Consider the following 18,029-nt stretch of genomic DNA (forward strand, 5'->3'; position numbering starts at 1 on the left):
GACTGTGACTCCAGAAATAATCTCAAAAGCATTGACTTTCTGGTAGGTCTGGGTCCCTCATCATACTCCAGGTGCAAAGCACTGTGGTTTTCCATAGCTCTAGGATTGCTCTCCATGCCAGTTCAAAATACGCTGTTTTCTTTGTTAGCATAAACGTCCAAAAAACAGTGTCATACAAGTATGTCCAGACTTAACACAAACAACCCTCTCAGTACTCTCCTGTATGGCAAAAAACACTTTAGCTCCATTTTTGCCAAATATTACCACTTATGGTCTGGAATTAAAATATGCATTGCTCACAGTTAAACAGTTACTATGTTAAAAGTTTAAAAAAAAAAAGTTAAAAAATACTTCTTATCTTAAGTCACAAGATATGGCTCAAGATTAGTTTTATGACTACAGTCATATGACAGGAACCATTATCCACTTAATCCACTGAAAACTCATACCAGGCTGAGTCAGAATCTCACAACCTGAAAAATGACATTCCTGAAACCCCTTCTTTCATCATCGGTGTCAAATCTTGAAGCCCAACACTACAAGAAAACCAAGTAGTAGATGGAGGGGAAAAACTGATTGCAAGCTTTGGGGAGAGACATCATTTGCATGGAGACGCAAGTCAACAAGCTCGTTAACTTTTTTCATGACTGACTTTTTGTTTAAAAAAAGTACTTCCATAAAAAGAAACAAAGTATTTAGATAACTGGAAAAGAGAGAGAATGTATATCACAGCAGTGGTCCAATCATTTCATGGTATCAGAAAGATGGTGAAATTTTAGCCTTACGAAATACTTCATACAGAAAGGAGCATCAAGGAAAATGGGGATTTTGTTTGTTTGGGTTTTTTTATTATTATTTTTAACGACCTACATTGAAAGAACAACAGAAACAGAATCAGATAATAGAAACCTGGTATATAAACAAAATTAAATCTTCTTGTGTCACTGTTGTCACACACCACAAAGTAGTGTGGTTATACATTTTGATGCTCTCTCACTTTTTGCTTGACTTCAGCTTGTGTTTGTAATGGTGCTCAACTTTTGTTCTCGTCAGGCTTTTTTTCTAATTCTCTGCTTTTTTTCTTTGCTGAAACACCTCAGTCTTCACAGAATACAGGAATCATTACTTCCCAGTCTCTCCTTACCATGTGACTCTTCACAGCAGTATCCAAGTGTTTCACAACTGAAGCCCACCTTCCAGTTAGTGATAGCTGAGCTGCGATATAAAACAATCAAGACAGCAAAGGGTCACTAACATCCAGGAATCCACAACTCTGGAAAGCCTGAAGCCTTCTACCCCAATCACAAGCTCCTTCCTACACCCCATATGTATTTTCATACACTTTTTGTTTCTTCATTGAATTCCAAGTCTTCCCTAGTTCTCTACTCAAACCCGGATCCCCCCCAAAACCCTACATATCCCACTTCCCCCTCAATATCGTTGTCTTACCAAACCACACTTTAACCCACTCCCTTTCCCTTCTGCCACCTATTTCCTGTGCATCACACCACCTTTCACCCCTGTTACCGCTCCTCTCAACTCACATAAACTTGTTTCCCTCACACCTCACTGGCTTTGTGCCTAACCAGTGGGGCAGCTTTAGTCCCACTGTCAGTCAGGTCCTACCGCTGCTGCACACACATCCAAATGGCACATCCAGACCTTCCTTCCCGGCTCCTCATCAGCTGCTTCCTGCACTTTGCAGCTCTCTCATCTCCACCGCCAAAGCCAGCTTCTTCCCCCACACTGCCAGCACCTAGCAAGCAAGAGAAAAAGCATCTTCTCCCATTTCCAGTGACTGAACTGGCTCACCACTCAAGGAAATCACTCACATCTAGGCTTGGCCCGTCTTTAATTCCCAATTGTGCCGAATTGTCTCACATTGGTAAGCCCAAAGTGACTATAAGAAGACGTGGCACAGCCTCCCTGAGCGGGCTGCTCACCCCCATCACCTCGAAGCCACGGGTATTTCAGGGGCACACTAGACCTCGGCCACGTACACACGCCTCCAGAGACGCCTGCAATGGCCCGGCTGTTCCTGCCAGTCCAGCCCATCGGCCTGACAACCTCCCAGCCGGGCGGCAAACCCACCCCGCCGCGGAGCCGGCTGGCCCTCTCCCGGCCTTCAGTGCCCAGGGGCGGTCAGTCGCCTCAGCGCCTCGAGGAGGGTGACAAACATGGCGTCGCCCCCCACCGCCTCCTCCGCCTCACCCGCCAGGGCAGCGGGCACGGCTCCAGCGCGGAGCCGGCCGCCAGCACGGCCCCCCGAGGCCGGTCGGGCCTGCGGGCGAGAGACCACGTAGCCTCCCCGCCGCGGCCGCCCCCGCCCCGGAGGCCGCGGGAGGGCGAGAAGCGCCCCGGCTCCAGCGGGGCGGGGCGGCGGAGGGGCGACGCCAGGCGGCCGAGGCACCGCCGGGCAGGGCGCCGGGCACCGGGGGAGGCGGCGCCGCAGCAGCCATCGCCGCGCCCATGACCCCCGGGGCGGGGCGGCTCGGCTGGGCCCGGCTCAGTCCTGCCCCGCGCCGCCGCCGCCCAGGTGCGCGCCGCCTGGCGCAGGTGCTTAAATAGCGGCGCCGGCCGCGCCGCCACAGTCCTTCGCGCCGCAGCCAGGTAAGGGGCGGGCGCTCGGCGCCCCTCGCCGGCGACCGATTGCCGCACCTGCTGCGCTCCGCCCGCCCCCGGCCAGCCCGGGTCCCGAGGCCGGGCCGTGTCGCGCCGCACTGCGGGGTGGCCGCCCTGCTGCCCGCCGCCATGGCGGGACGCCGCCCCTCGGCGCCGGGGCCGGCGCAGCGCCCGCCGTGGGCTGAGGAAAGCCGGCGGGCGGGCGCAGCAGTAGCGGGCGGCGCCGGCCGCTCCTCCGGGGGTCGGTGAGGGAAGCGCGGGTGCGAGGGGAGGCAGAGCGCGGTGGGAGGGCGGGCAGGCCTGCTGCCGGGGGGGCGGCGGGGCCGCGGCGGGCGGGTGGGCTTGTGCCGTGTGTCCCAGCGGCTGGCGTCGGCTCAGCCCCTGTCGCTGCCCGCAAGGGCGGAGGCTAGGGCTGCGCCCCTGCGTGGCACTGACCTAAGGCACGAACGTTCCGGGGTTGGAAAAGCCAGTTTATCACCTCCCTGGAGGGTCCACCGCTCCCCACGCTGCGTCCCCGCAGTGACCTTTATGCCATCCCCGTGGAGGATGGGATGTGGCTGAAGGGGCCTCTACAGACCATTCCGTTGCTGTGTAACGCCCCGGTTGCTGCTGGTGGCGTGCCTCAGAGCAGGCGCTGGTGGGCAGGCTCTCTCTCGCTGGGGCGGCGGGCTGGCCCCGCACGGGCCGGGCCCCTCTCCCCCACGGGAGCCGGTGGACAGGCTGCCCTGTCTCCCTGCAGCATGTGCGCTTGGGGCATGGTCCATCCTGTGAAGATCATAGGGTGACTGGGAAGGCTTAGTGACTTGGAAGAGAGCGTGCCTGACAGGCTGGTGCATGGGGAGGGGTGTGACATGGGATGCTGCATTTTCCACATGGAGCAGAGCTTAGTTGCTTGCTCATGAGTTAGCAGTGGTTTAATGCCCCAGACCAACCCCAAGAAACTGGGACAGGAAGGCTTTGGGTAGCTTTTGGGGTCCTACATCATCTTGAGTCGTATCCGTCTTAAAGACTTGTGTAAGTCTCTCTGCCACTTGCCTTTTGCTGCTTTGACGTGCATCAGCCCCATGGGACAGGCTTCAAGTTGCTCTGTCCTGATTTAGCTTTTTGAAGAAAGTCAACTCTGGCTTTAACTGTGTCTGTTTACCTTTTCCCCGGTCTCCCTGCAGGTACTACAGAAAATAGGAGCTGCTTTGTCCTGGCTCTTCTATACCACCAGTGTGTTGTGTACAAAGCATCTCACCCACATGTGTGGGACCCTTCACAGCCTGTTGTTGAAGCTACATGCTGTCTTAGTTGCCTGCGTGGCATCCAACCAATGAGTTACCAGACTTTGCTTTGCAAGCTTTTCTTTGTGTCCAGACACGCTTTTGGTGTCCTCGCATCCAACTGTGGCATCAGGACTCTTCCCCCTGCCAAAGTGAGTGGGAAACATTTGTGGACCAGCTTTTTACTCTAGCTGTTTTTCTCTTGTAGCCCACAGGGATAGTAGTTGGCAGCTTCTTCAGAGCACAGTTCTGTCTGGCACAGGTCAGGATCCCTGACTCTGCTGGTTTGTGTTAAGGAGGATCCCTGGTGCACATGTGCCTGGAGACTGGCAGGATTCATCCCAGTTTCTGGAAACTCCTACCCTAGCTGCTTTCCAGCACTTCTCCAGACATTGATTCCTGCCCCACCTGCAGTGGTTGTAAACAACAGCATAACATTACCCTTATACTGTGAGCTAACATAATCATTTTCTCAACCGATATGGGCAGAGTTTCCCTCTGTGGCATCTGCTCCCTGCATAGGAATCTTCTTGCACAGCAGCATCCAAATCTTGGAAGTCCTTCTCCCTGGGATATCAGAGTTTGTGCTCAGTGAGATGAGAGCACTGTCAGGCACTAATTAGAGACTGCATACAGAAGAGGTCAGGTTGGGTATTTGGCATCTCAAAACTTGTTAGTGCTTGTAGACTTAACGTTGCTTGAAAGTAGAAAACTTAGAAGTACATCCTGTTGAGCATTTCGCCTTAGCTCTTCACATAAGTGATTAAAAACACTGTGGGGAGGGCAGCGTGTGAGAATGAAGGTGGCAAGCTCAAATTTAGTTTAATTTAACCAGCTATGCTCATGGCTGGGTGCTTCTGCTGAATTTCAAGTGAAGAGTGCAATCCAGGGGGGAATTGTGATATGATAAGACTGGGAAAATGGCACAGGTACAGAGGCAGATGTGAATGGAGGAGAAAATGGGATATAAGGAGTGAGGGGAAGTGGAGAGCCATTCATGTTTTGACATGGAAGTTAAAGTGAATGAAGTTGTGAGGACTTTTTCCTTCCAGGTAGCTTGTCCTGTCAAGAGTCATGGTTTAAACTGAACCCGGGGTGGGGGGGCAGGGGGCAGTGCTAGGGAATCAAAAATTTAATAAAAAAATAATCACACAGTGGTGGTGGTGGTGGTTCCCAGTAGCAGCTCAAAACTTGGAAGTATGGGTGAAAACACCTAAAAGGAAAACTCTTGACAAGGGTGGCTTGTAACTTCTAAGGGGTTTCCATTGTGGACTACAACTGGCAAGGTATTGTGGTTCTTGAAATAATAACACAGACCAGACCTGGTCCTTCTACATGAAATTATTTGGGTCCTTTTGCAAGTGAAAGAACAGGAATGGGGCCTACTCTGGGAAGCATAAAACAGAGGGACAGCAGTGGTTTAGTTCTTCCAGTGCTTTTTTCTTTTAATGCTCAGTTCCTGAATTCATATGGTTGCATGAGGCTATCAAATTTCATATGAGTAGGGGGGAGTAGATTTATAGCCCTGCAGTTTGCAGTGGAAATACTGGACAATATGAACTCTCTGAAGGTTCAAGCAGAAAGCAAGAAGTCTCAGTTTCATCATTAAAACTTGTATTTTAAAACCCTTGGAGTTGTTCATAATATGAAAGTTGTAATACAAGTGTTACACAGAAAAATGACAAGGAATTGTGATGTTATTTCCTGTTTTATATACCTGGCATGCGCCAGACTTACAAAAGGGTAAAGCACTATATCATCTAAGTTAAGCTCATAACCAGACTTCCTTTACAAGCTATGTTTCCAATTCCCTCTTCTCTCATACTTAGCTGCCTCTACACCACTGGATTTTGTTCTAAGCAGTTTCTGACCTGGTATTTCCATGTCTGGTCTCAGACTTGGGGTCAATATGAAAGGCAAATTCTCTTATATCAATATTCCAGAGGAGATACCAGATCTAATGGAATTGTTTCAAGCACGTGCTCAATATAAGGCTGGCTGCTTTCTTAAAATATTTTTTCTTGAAACGCAAGAAATAAAGCTTAATCTTGCATTGGGCTTTCCATTAAAATTTAGTGGTAGTGTAAATGAAAAGTAGTCCTCCCTTAGACTTTGCAGCATAAAATCTGTGGCTTTCATCTTCAAAGCCACAATAGACTGTTCTGAATGTTCCTTCTTCTGTGGCCTGAAAGAATTAAGAAAAAATGCACATGCTTCATTTCTAATGTGTGTTTTAATTTAATCTCATGACAAGATTGGTGGAAGAGAAGCGGGCACTGTTGGAGTAATAAGAACAGATCTCTAGTTTTTTTCTTTTTAAGGGCTAATTAATTGTTTGAAATTTTTTTCCTTCACATTATTTCCTTTTGTCCTCATTTACTTGTACTTATGTCCATATTTTCTTCCCTAGAGGGAACGGCAAAGAAAGGATTCAGAGTTCTTTCTAATTATAGTGCATTGCTGTTATAACAGTTAATGTGCCTTAGCAGAAAAATACCTCAAGACAGTTGTGTTTGAAACTGGGCTTTGCTGGGGTTGGGGTTTTTTTGTATTTCGGGTGACCCTTACTCAGTTTTGGGACTTTGTTGGTAGGTCAGTAAATCTGAGCCACCTCAGATGAATTATGAAAACAGAAATTTTTTAATATGAAGGAGCATATGCAGTTGTGAGAAACGATGTTATTAATTTAGGAAAGACCAGTAAAATTGAGGAAGGAGGAGTAATCAGCCTAATCCCACTTTCTGTGCTTGGTAGTGCCTTCAGACTGACTCGAGCTCACACAATATTGAAAGTGTACTTGGCTAAAGGTCTTCAGTTTGAAGTCTACCAGAATGTCTAATATGTGGGGGGTTTGTGACGTACTGTCCTATCTTTAGTGCTCTTCGTAACCTTTTTTTTTTTTTCCAGACTATGACTCTTCTACCAAGGGCGCCTTAGTCAGCAGTTTTTCAAACCAGTGTTAGTAAAGGGGTAGACTGAATTCAGAACAGTGAAGAAACACTTAGCAGACGTAGTTTACAAATTAACTGACCATAGTAATGGAGTGCGTTAAGGGAGGTCCCTCAGTTTTGATATTTGAGGTGGCTAGCTGGGAGATCTTGTTGCTTCCTGCAGTGGCCATCTTTTTGAGCGGTGCTGCTCTTTCCTTGCCCGTCAAGTCTTATGCTTATTGTGCCTTTTACCAGCATGCAGCTCCCTGCCTTCTCCCTTGTTGCTGGGGGTCTGGTTTGATGTTCAGCAGTAAAACATCTAATAACTTCATCATTCGTGTGTCTGCTCAGCCAATTCTTTAATTGGGTCCTACTCTTACAAGTGGCTAAGTAAAGTGACTCAATAGATTGCCTTGCGTTGCAGACAGATAATTATATATTTGAGTGACTAGTGGGTTTTATGGTTGTGTTTTGTTTTTATCTCAGTGGGGCACTGCAGTTACAGGGGAGTCATGCAAAGCTTGTTGTGGCTGACACATGTTCAACAGTTTGTTTCCAGAAATTACATAATACTTCGTATTTCTTGTGGATTAACTGTTGGGGCATACGTAAGGAGGAGGCAGTATAACCTGACTTTTAGCTTACAGTCATCTGAATTAGTGGCAGGGCAGTGAAAGCTGGTAGAGGAAAGGCTGAAGGTTAACTAACAAACAGCAGCAACCAAACCAGTTCTCTACTTGCATCTGTGACAGACTCCTGCAGCCCCTATATATCCTTCCAGATATATCCAAATCACAGATGAAGTTGCCTGTCATGGGAGGCGACTAGTGAGGGGAAGAAGGTCATGCTAAAACGCTGCAACATGAGTACACTGAAGTACCTCTTACACTTGGTAGGGAACAGCTTTCTCATGGTCTGTCCAGACTTGTTATTTTCCATAGTCTGAAATTCCGCAGGTTTCAGGTTGGCTTTTGGTGGATGGTAGCCACTGGGGCAGAGATGTCTGTAGTTGCTAGTCACTGTGGTATGGAGTACAGGTGGCCGTCTTGAGTCCTGTAGGTCAGGATCCCACAAACTTCCTTGTGGGTAATGGCAGAATTTATTACTTTTTTTTCCCCTACAGCTCACTGAATGGCACTCTGTCCTAACTTTCAGTCAGGCTTTCACTGCCACAGTTTGTCCACATCCAGTGCATTTCTCATCCATACTACCATATGGACTGTTATTTGCCTCAGCACTATTTTCTTTTGTTTTGTTTTACTTCTGAATCTAGACTCCTATGGGCATTCTGGGAGCCACCTTTGGTATTTCTTTTTAAAGCTTTCTTGGAGCATAGACAGGATTCAGAATTAGAAGAAGTTGAAAGGAAGTGTGGGAGCAGTATGCTTACCAAGTCTAACTGTGGAATCTGTGAGACTTAAAGTATATGGTCCTTAGTATGTTTTTTTCCTTTTTTTTTTTCTGTCTTTTCAAGAAAGAAGCCCAAAATCTTCTGTGTACTAGCTCTTGCAGCTGTATAGGACAGGAAACTGATTTAAGGAGAGAAACAGAAAAGTCTTCATAGCCGGTGGAAGGAGAAGCAAGATTTATATGCTTTGAAAAGGTATGTATTAGAAGATTTACTTGGTTATAAGTCCAATAGTCAGCAGTACTCGTTTGCAGTAAGGTTCTTTCTCTCAAGAGCTGTCACTTCCTGCCATTCACTACAGAAATTTCCCATAGCTTTCTGTTTTCAAGGGGAAAGCTACCCTGTCCCTGTTTCTAAAATTCAGACTTTGAAAATTACATACCCTTAATCATAAGACTGTTATCTAAAGAAACAAATCATTTAGGTGTGAAACAGCATTTACAGTTGTTTCCAGTCTAACTGTAAAGCACATTCTGTCGTTTCATCAGCATTCAATGGCAGCAAAATTGATTAGGCCCTTAAATCCATAATGGAGGTAATACAAAACAGAAAATACACCACAAGTGTACAATATAAGGAGAGTAGCAAATGCAGAAGTAAATACTATAATGTAGCTAATTCCACTGATTGTTTTTTGTTCTTTTGATTCATGTATTTTCATGTTCACAGATCTACTGTAGTTTTCTGCCACTTAATGGTAACGGGGGGAAAAAAATCCAAAAAAACCCAACTCATCTGCTTGAGGAGATTCTCTTGTAATGTATCCAGTGGCTGTTCCTGCGTCAGGAGGTGAAGGAAATAATGGACAACATGGGAAACTTATTTTTTTCCTTTTTGTTTTTGGAGCTGTGTTGCTTTGTGCTGGATTCCTGCTTTCAGTCTTTATTCTCCAGTCATGCCCATCTGGAACCTTCAGTGACTGTAATGAGGTCCTTAAGGCTGCTGGGCCTGTGCTGGCTGTAGCTGGACTGGTTTGTGTTTTACTGGCACGATCAAGGGCCAGGTTGTATATAAGACAAAGACAATTGCAAAATGAGCAGGTGTACAGCCTTGTTTTTTGTCAAGGGAGCTGTCAGTTTGCCCAGTTTCTCATATTTGGATTCCTGTTTTTAACTAGTGGTATGCTAATTAGCATCCTGGGCATTTGGGTTCCTGGCTGCAGCCCCGGTTGGCACACCATACAGCTCAACCACACCGGCAGTTCTGATGTGGACCTCCAGGGCTGTGGATTCCTGTCACTTCAAATCATGGGACCTTTGATTGTGCTCACTGGGTTGTGTTTCTTCGTGATAGCTCATGTTAAAAAGAAACAAACCTTAAATCTCAACCAAGAATCCTGCGAAAGTGAAGAACATCCTCAGAGCCCTGAATCTTTTCAGGTTACAGTAGGTGGGTAAAAAATGTGTGAACTTTACATTTAAGCGTTAGTAGGGGTTTTTTCCCACTAATGATTTACCTCTGAATATTACTTGTTTGAGCTCTAAATGTGTCAGTTCTGGCATGTCAGACTATCCAAAACTGAAAAATGTTGCTTTGTCACTTAAGTTTTCTGTATGGTCAGCTGGGTTACCTTTCTATTAAAGACAGAACCTCTCCTTTGGCATAAAAAGGAAAGGTCTCATGGTCTGTGCAAAAGAAGCCATGTAATCTGACACAAATGGGTCCAATCCCACTTCCTTTCCCAAAGGATATAGCTGACACTGCAAATCACAGGTCTAATGACTTCTGTGACTATATTTAAGATTTATTTTAGTCCTGAGCTCTGACCCCTTAAACAGAAGAATCTGACTCATAAGCATTGTATTGTATTTCTTTTTAATCATGGCCACATATTCCATCACTCAGAGGTGTAATTACAAAATGTTTCTGCTAATTGCACAGTTATTTGAACAAGTGTAAGTTAGCAGGGAATGCTCCCCTGCATATAGTGCTACTTCTAATACCCCATGAATAAATTTTATGCATAGATTATTCTGGTAACTTTCTAGCTCTCAGAAAGGTTTGAGTCAATCATAGTGTTGCTTGACTATCATCTGACTAACTGGACTTGGAATACATTATGCAAAGCTTTTTTTGTTCTGCCTGTCAAACCAATGTACAGACCTGTAGCCTGGTAATCCTTAGAAAATGCGAGGATTTAAAGTCAGCTTTCCAGCCACCAGGATAAATCACAGGGTCAGAGAAAGGAATTTGGATTGTCTTTAAAGGCAAGAAAGCAAAATCAGTGGATTCCTTTTATACTTCCATCAGGAAAAGTAAAACTGAAAGGCTGAGGTCTGGTTGGCATAGTGACATTCTGGAACAGTGGTGACTCAGCTAGAAAACACCCCTTCCTCACTCAACACTCTTGATGCTCTCTGACCTGTCCCTGCACACAAATTACAAAGGAAAAAAAGTGCCACCCAGCTGTGAATATTTATATAAATTATGCAAGCTCAGTGGCCAATAGGAACTTTCTGTTTAAAGAAAAAATAAGTGTGAAACTCCGCAATAACGAAGTTGAAATTGGCAGATATATGCTGCACAGTACACTTGATAGTGAGTTATATATCAGTAGTGTTGTGGTACTAATGTTAATAGTGTGCCTTCAGCTACAAGTAATTTAGTAGGGAAACTGTCAAGGCACACAATCAGTCATCAGAACCATTAATGACTTTTGTTATAACACTGCAGTAGATGTGGAGAAACTTAAACTGTCCTGTTTTGGCTATGTGAGGAAAATTAAATACTTGGCTACCCTTAAAATGAGCCAACAATAACTGTATGCTTTGCACTTCCAGTTTCTGAAGACAGCCAGCAACGGGAGGTTTATGTCTCTTCACTAGATGGAACACTCCCCTGCACTAGCTGTATTTCCTAAATGAAATCTTCCATTTATCAATATGCTGCATGTTTTATTTTTTGGTTTTGAACATACCTCCATGTATTCTTAACAGCGCAGAATATAAGAGTTCTGTATGTGGGATCATTGCACTTTATCCTAAATGGCAGACAAGTACAAATACTGTCATTCCAAAGACAGAAAATATTCTAGGATACAGTTAGAATAAACAGTGGTGCCTAATGTTTCAGAGGTAGTAATCGCTGGGGCTTTTTTTCCCTAGGTGATACTGTAATGGTATTCCCACCTCCACCGCCTCCTTATTTTGCTGACCCTGTGTCACCAACTGTGACACATTGTCTTATGTCAAGTGGCTTGCCTACAAGTGAAAGTCCTCCACCATACCACTCTATCTTCAGTAATGGGTAAGACTTTTCTTCTCTGTCTTTGGAAATCTGAACTATTTCTTAAGGTATCAGAGACAATGTTCTTAAATAATCATTGTGAATTAACTTTACTAGGTGCTGCAAAGTTTTCTAGTGCATCACTCAACTTACCTCACATACCTTACTTGAAATGGCATTAAAATATTCTAGTATAAAAGGGCAATCACAAGCCACTGTGTGTCCTTCATGAAGGTTAAATTCTTACCAGTTTATGACTGAAAACTTCTGAAGTGAAAACAAAGCCTTATTTAAACACTTACACAGATTGTCCAAGAGAAGGTGCCTCTGACAGCAATGCTCCAGTGGCATAATATTCACACTGCCTCACACACATATTTAGGAAGCCTCTGTAGAACCAGTGCAGCAAGCCCTACATGATACTATCTACAGGCCCTGTGACCCTGGGAATGCCACTTCAGTGTGTTCTGTGCTCCCTGTGACCCTTATCTCTCCACCGTGAGGAAATGAGACCTGCCATGCTGGTCTGTCTTGTTGCTGTGTCAAGATAAAAGGATACCTTGATACTGCAGGAGTCTTCAGAGAGCTTGAAGGGAAGGTTGCAACGCCAGCTTCATCTCAGGATGTTGTTCATTACCCATGCAGCCACTTTTCCATACACGAGTACAGCTGATTTGCTAGATGCCGCCACCACCGAGCTCAGGGAGGAAGAGCTGCCAACTGACAGAGTTGTCTGCACCACAAGAACTTGCAGGGTTATTTAGCCCCTGCGGGTTACCACCAGTGGGCTGCTAACTTGCCACTGCAAGGGCCATACTAGGAGCCAAGAGTAGGTCTGGCCAGGAGAGCTAGATGCCACATGCCTAGAGCCCCCAAATACTTTTCAGGCCCGTAATGATTCAGAATTGACTTGGGTTTATCTTCTGGTAGATCCTATGTCAGCTTGTTTTTGATCTGTGAGTCAGTAGGTGGTGTGGTATTTTTTTCATTGGATGACTTTATTTTACAAGACACTACCTGCAGCATCCTAAGCACCATCACTGCAACAAAAGCCCCAGCCTGCCTGGCTGTATTCCATTGTAGTACTTGTTGTGCCATTGCTTTAATAGCTTTCTGCTATACTCCAGACTTCTCTGCTCTCTTGAGGCAGTGTGTTTCATGACCAGCTGTACCAGCTGTGTGCCTGATGCTGTGTACTTCAAAATTCAAGTACTAATCTTCCTTTTGAAGCAAGCAAGCAAGCACGAACCATCTTCCTGCTCAAAGACCTACATGACACAGGAGGAAGATACTTGCGTTCACAGTGGTACTTACTCTTATTACTATGCTGTGAGCAGCCATGTCTGTGGGTTTTTAGTCATAATTTGAAGTATACCTGGTGGATTCTTGAGGCTCAGCCCCAGTGTGCAAAGCATTCTGTTCTGTAGGCAGTCACCATCAACAACTACTCATGTTGTCTTCCATTTCCTAGTGCCCTCCTTCAAACATTTTCTCCCCGTGTTTGTTGGACACAGCAGATGCCTCCTTTTGTTGCTTTTATCACAAGCCAGAATGTCCTTCTGCCTCCTGTCAAAATATCTTTATTTTTTAACATAAGATAAACACCTCTCTGTCAAAAACCCTACTCACTCTTACTTGCTACTAGTGCAACACTCTCTAGTGCACAGAGGAACTGGCTCCCAAACAAAAAAACCGATCGTGTATATGCCACCTAGGGAAGGGAGACACTCAGTGTTTGCTTCCCACTGACTGAGGTTCAGCTTAAGGTTGATGAGCTGTGCTGAAGGATGCAATGCCTAATAAACCTGAGCTACACAGATAATTCATGCAGTCTGCTGTTTTTGCACTTAAATTTTCAGACCAAGTACTTTTTGTACAAAGCTTGTGAGAACCTGTGGATTATTCCTTGCCCTAAACACCTGCCAATTCAGGATGACAAGGGCAGATGCAGGGATGGGAAGATGTCAGGACTGATAAAGAAAAAGTGCTTTCCAGAGAGCAGTGGCTCTTACGACCTGGCACAAATCATTGTGTGAAGAAATATTTTATTTTGTTAAGTATAAATGTCTTTGCCTGTTCTCAAATTGTAAGTGAAATCTACCAGCTTTCAGAGCTATACACAGAGCAAGCAGGAGAGAAAATAAACTCCTGCTGCTGAAAGAAGGAATTTACATGAGGTCTCTGTGTTCTAACTAGGCTGGGTGAAGGTGTCCACAGCTGGAAGGTGTTTCATACCAGCTGCTGCTAGTCCTGGAGTTAGGCACCACACTGAGCCTGTCTGTGCTACAACTCCAGCATGTGCTGTACTCCCTTCTGGCATGTACATCCCAGATGTACATACAAAGCAAATGGATGTGTGTGGAGAAATTACTTGCCCTGAGTGTGAACCTGGACCTCTGGTAGCTCTGCAACAGCCAATTCAAATACAGTCCATGAGCACCCTCAAAAACCATTTCAGTTTGAACACATTTAGAAGACCAGGCTGGAGTGGATGACTGGAAGAAATACAGGAATATGCATGTTCTTCTGTAGCCTTGCAAGCAGCTGAAAGACAGCGATTCATGTACCACCACTCTGTAAAAGTACAATGCAAAAAACTGAGGGGCACAGCTCCTTTCTACCCTGTATTTCAGGCCCTGAGTTCAGATGTAGGCTGCCTGCCCATGTGCTTGGTAAAATATGTGGATTATCAAATGGAGTTAAAGAATACAGTGAGTGCATCCTGCACTGAAAAAGAAGAAACAAAGGGCAGTGGGAAAACGACACAAAAGCTAGTTCATCAGACTTCTTGTGGCCTTTCCCTGCAAGCACACATACCAGAGGACCCCTCTTTCCCTCATCCATTCTGCTACAAAATCCCCTGCAGCTGGATCAGCTGCCTCAACCCACAAACGTCCAGTTCTGGTGCTCCAAACTTGTGTGTGTGATCCCATCAACTCAATCATTGTTGATTGTCTGTCTGGACTTCTCCATCTTGTGAACATATGTACACAAAGAGGCAGCTGTAGCCCAGCTTGTTGGGGCAGTTTCTAGTAGAGTGGACAAAACACCTCAAACTTGGATGCAGAAACCCTGACCTCCTGCTTTGGTGTTCTTTGGCTGGGGGTGCGTATGCTTTGTGCCCATCCATGCTCCCCAGGGTCCTCACAGAGACACTGTGAGTTGATAACACCTCTGGCTATTTCAGTCAATCATACTCTCCCATGGCTCAGCACTTGGTAGCAGCCACAGCATCTTGACTAGTGCAGATTGGTTCCCAAGACCTTTCATTGAGAAGCAGTTGCCTCATTCCTCATAATGTAATGCCATGCTTGAAGATCCCAAAGCTGGAAGGGAATACCCATTTTATATGTGGATGGTTACAGGCAAATATAATTTGCTCTTAAGCGCATTGCTCCATGTTCTGTCAACAAGTGCTGTGGTGGAGGCGGTGCTGCATGAGAGAGCTTGTAGGAAGCTGAGTCATGGTCTGATCCCAGAAGTGGTTGGATTTTTTCCTGCAATCTATTATATAGTGTTTCAGCATTTTTCTTGTATATTCTCTCTCTCCTTTAAACACACACACTCACACACCAGTAACAGCACTGAAAATGAATTAACTATGCTCTGTATCCCTGCTCCTCACAGAATGTTAGTGGGATTACAGATGTATGCACAAAAGCAAGAGTCAGCTCTCAGAGTGAGTCGTGAGAAATGAGGAGGTCTTCCCTTCCCTTAGGAAGCAGCTGAAGCGGTATGCTGAGAGCTAACTCCAGGGCGAGATGAGCAGGGTACCGGAACCATGCGGGTGCGACCGATTGGGATCCAGTTATGATGGTCAGAGGAGAGCAGTGAATACTTTGCTGCCCTCCTTGACTGTCATTTGGAACTTAGCATTCTGGTCATGCCCAGTTGCTTCTGTTTCTCTAGTTCTGAGCAGGACTGCTACTCCTTATGTCTGTCGTGGGTTGCTGGAAAGCCTAATAAAAGTTTCAAGTTGCCTTTCCTGGAAGATCTCAAATGGCCAAGGATTGTGATTTTTGAGATACAATTCTAAGTCTGGTAGCTGTCTTTCATAAGAGAGGGGGACTGTGTCTGTGATACGACTACAGAAGGAAAGATACATTAGGAGCTGAGGATCAAGAGATTTAATAAGATTGTGAGACAGCCCTGCCAGAAGCAGCTGATACCCATAAGCCAGGCTGTGACTAGTGATGTGAAAGGTTAGAAGGGAGCATGTTTGCCCTTCCCCTCTGAAGAAAGAGTTGTCCTATGAGTCATAATGTAGCCCACAGAATGAAATCCTAATGCTTATGCAAGTTCCTTGCTTCAGGGATTTTTAGAGAGAGTGCGTGCCTACATACATGTTTATATAAGTCAAGTAGCATTTCACTCGCTGTAGAGAAATGAATTATGCTAATATGCAGTTTTGTGTTTTATAGAGCACAGCTTGCAGATGATGAAAGAACAGTTGCTGTTAGAGACTATGAAACCATATATACAATTTCTGGAAGCAGCTCACCTTCAGACATTTTACCGATGCTTTACCTCTCCTCTGAATCACCTCCAAAATATGAAGAAAAAGCATCAATTATAAGTAATGACTATTCTCCATGTTCTTCTTCATCTTCATCATCTATTTCCTTAGCCACAACTGACACCAGCTCATAGAGAACTGTCAGTTAGATTTAATTTTAAATTAAATTGTACACTCAGATTTAGAATTTTTGACTTTATTTACATTTTGTAATAAAACAAATAATGTTGGCTGTGTCTCATTTTTCATTAAAAAGCATAAATGATGAATCTGGGTTTCAAGAATTATTAGGTAATGTTGGTCTCCTGAGCCAGCAGTCTGAAGGGATTCAGTTCCCTGCAAGAATATTAAATGCTCATCTTCTATTACAGCTTCAGTTTCTATTTTTAGTTGTGCTTTATATAATGGGAGGTGCTAAGTAGAGACCAACTTTTTTTGCTTATTTTATTTAAATCCATTTGGAGCTTCAAAAAAGAAATAATTAGGAAGTGGTTTTATTTCTGTATGACTTTAATGGAAAATACTTGTTTGCAAAGTTACTGACTTTATATGTGCTCTGAGAGCATTACAAATAGGGTGTTGAATATTGGGACCAAGTGTATTGTGGAGAACTTAAATGGTTACTTTTTGGTCTGCCTAGTAACAAACACTCCATAGCTTAATTTAGACCCTCTCTGGTCGTTATGTAAGTATAATCCCTATGAAAATCAGTTTTAGCCAGCAGTTAAGAGCCCTAAGGCAGCACTGAGGGTAGTTAATAGGCTAACAGTTTAACTGTGGCAATGACTGTTTCAGGGGGATTAAGCTACTGTTATATATCATCATTCATGGTTTATACAAGGAGAGCTTGTTTTGTGAGAGTGAGTGCCACTCAGCGATGTTATCTTCCAGGTGCAGACATTACTAGCAAATGCAAGAGATGCAGTTTCACGGAAATCCATGCAACAGGCATTTTTAACTGACACAGAACTTGACAGACCCTTCAGAAATACAGCCCTCTCAGCTCCTCTGTCCCTACGCTAACCCTAAGTTAGCAGTAGCTGCCTGCCTTCACGATGGGGTGACAACAGGCTTTAGTTTGACTTTGTGATTGTTTGCACCCATTCCCAAACTGAACGATTTGCTTGTAGTAGGTAAGGACAATTAGCAGCAACTGAGTTGCTGCTGTCTAATGCTTTACAACTTGCTCTGAACCTGATGCTGTGTCCAAAACCAGAAGGTGGCAGAGCTACCGTTTGGGCTTGGTTCAGCGTGGTGAACTTACTGGCGTTAAAACATCTTGCAAGAGCGATCTATGTCTTAATCATCTGAGTCTCTGAACACCTGTGTGCTCTGGGACCTCAGCTACAGCTTGACTTAGTCTTCTGCCATGCTGAATTTCAGGGAACCTGGCTGCAGCAGAATGCCAAGCTTTGAATTAAGCACTGAAGTTCCTTCCTGTGCCTGGGGAAAGGTGATTGCCTTGTGTCATCTTTCTATGACCATGCCTTTCACCTGCAGAGTTCTTCGGAGAGATGTTCAGGTCCTGCATTTGGCCATTTAATTCTACATCTGTGTTGTTCCCTCTGTCATGCTAGGGCAGCTCTTTGTGCAGGCACACAAAAACAAACCAGCCAGTCAAGGGAGGTATATTTAGCCATCAACAGAGCTCAGGGGTTTAAGCGTGCAGAGTAATGAGCAAACACAGCATAGAGAGGGATTTAGTGTGTGGGAGCTGATTAAACTGGCATGGCTCAGCCATGGGAAATGTCTGTATGAAGAAAGGGGATCCACAAAAGCCAGCAGGTATTTTGTCCTCTTTTCTGAAGTGTTTTTTACCTAGTGAGTTTTTCAAGGATGCTATTCCTTGAATGCCTTCTGTAATCCAAGCTATGGTGTACAATCTCTTTCATTATTTTTTTTTAAGCTTTTGTTTGTAACCTGAAGCAGTGGTGCCCACTGCCCTGCATGGTTCATGCTTACAAGGCCTTGCACATGTCAAAGAAGCTTCTTTCCATCTCTGGATTTATCATGCTGTTATATAGCAAGTACAGAAGCTGGGGTATTTTACCTGTGCAAAGATC

The 18,029-nt window shown here is 44.9% G+C and overlaps 1 protein-coding gene and 1 long non-coding RNA gene across 5 annotated transcripts; one reads left to right on the plus strand and one right to left on the minus strand.

Annotated features, from left to right (window-relative positions):
* Positions 1 to 1,086: 1,086 nt before the first annotated feature.
* On the minus strand, positions 1,087 to 2,842 carry LOC121080825. Its single transcript, XR_005825504.1, has 3 exons — positions 2,659 to 2,842; positions 1,663 to 1,756; positions 1,087 to 1,215 (listed from the first exon to the last, which is right to left on the minus strand). It is a non-coding gene; the product is annotated as an uncharacterized LOC121080825 (long non-coding RNA).
* TMEM171 (transmembrane protein 171) lies at positions 2,471 to 16,196 on the plus strand. 4 transcript variants are annotated; one of them, XM_040579007.1, is made up of 5 exons: positions 2,471 to 2,610; positions 8,292 to 8,420; positions 8,895 to 9,614; positions 11,330 to 11,471; positions 15,872 to 16,196. In XM_040579007.1, exons 3-5 carry the CDS (start codon positions 8,984 to 8,986, stop codon positions 16,098 to 16,100), a joined length of 1,002 nt encoding a protein of 333 aa, XP_040434941.1. In that variant the 5' UTR covers positions 2,471 to 2,610; positions 8,292 to 8,420; positions 8,895 to 8,983; the 3' UTR covers positions 16,101 to 16,196. The 4 variants fall into 4 exon arrangements, with proteins under 4 accessions (XP_040434941.1, XP_040434943.1, XP_040434942.1 ...); XM_040579009.1 differs by having other exon boundaries at positions 8,296 to 8,420; XM_040579008.1 differs by lacking the exon at positions 2,471 to 2,610 and adding an exon at positions 3,773 to 4,039.
* Positions 16,197 to 18,029: the final 1,833 nt, after the last annotated feature.

The sequence above is a fragment of the Falco naumanni genome, chromosome Z, assembly GCF_017639655.2.
Source record: "Falco naumanni isolate bFalNau1 chromosome Z, bFalNau1.pat, whole genome shotgun sequence".
NCBI lineage: Eukaryota > Metazoa > Chordata > Aves > Falconiformes > Falconidae > Falco > Falco naumanni.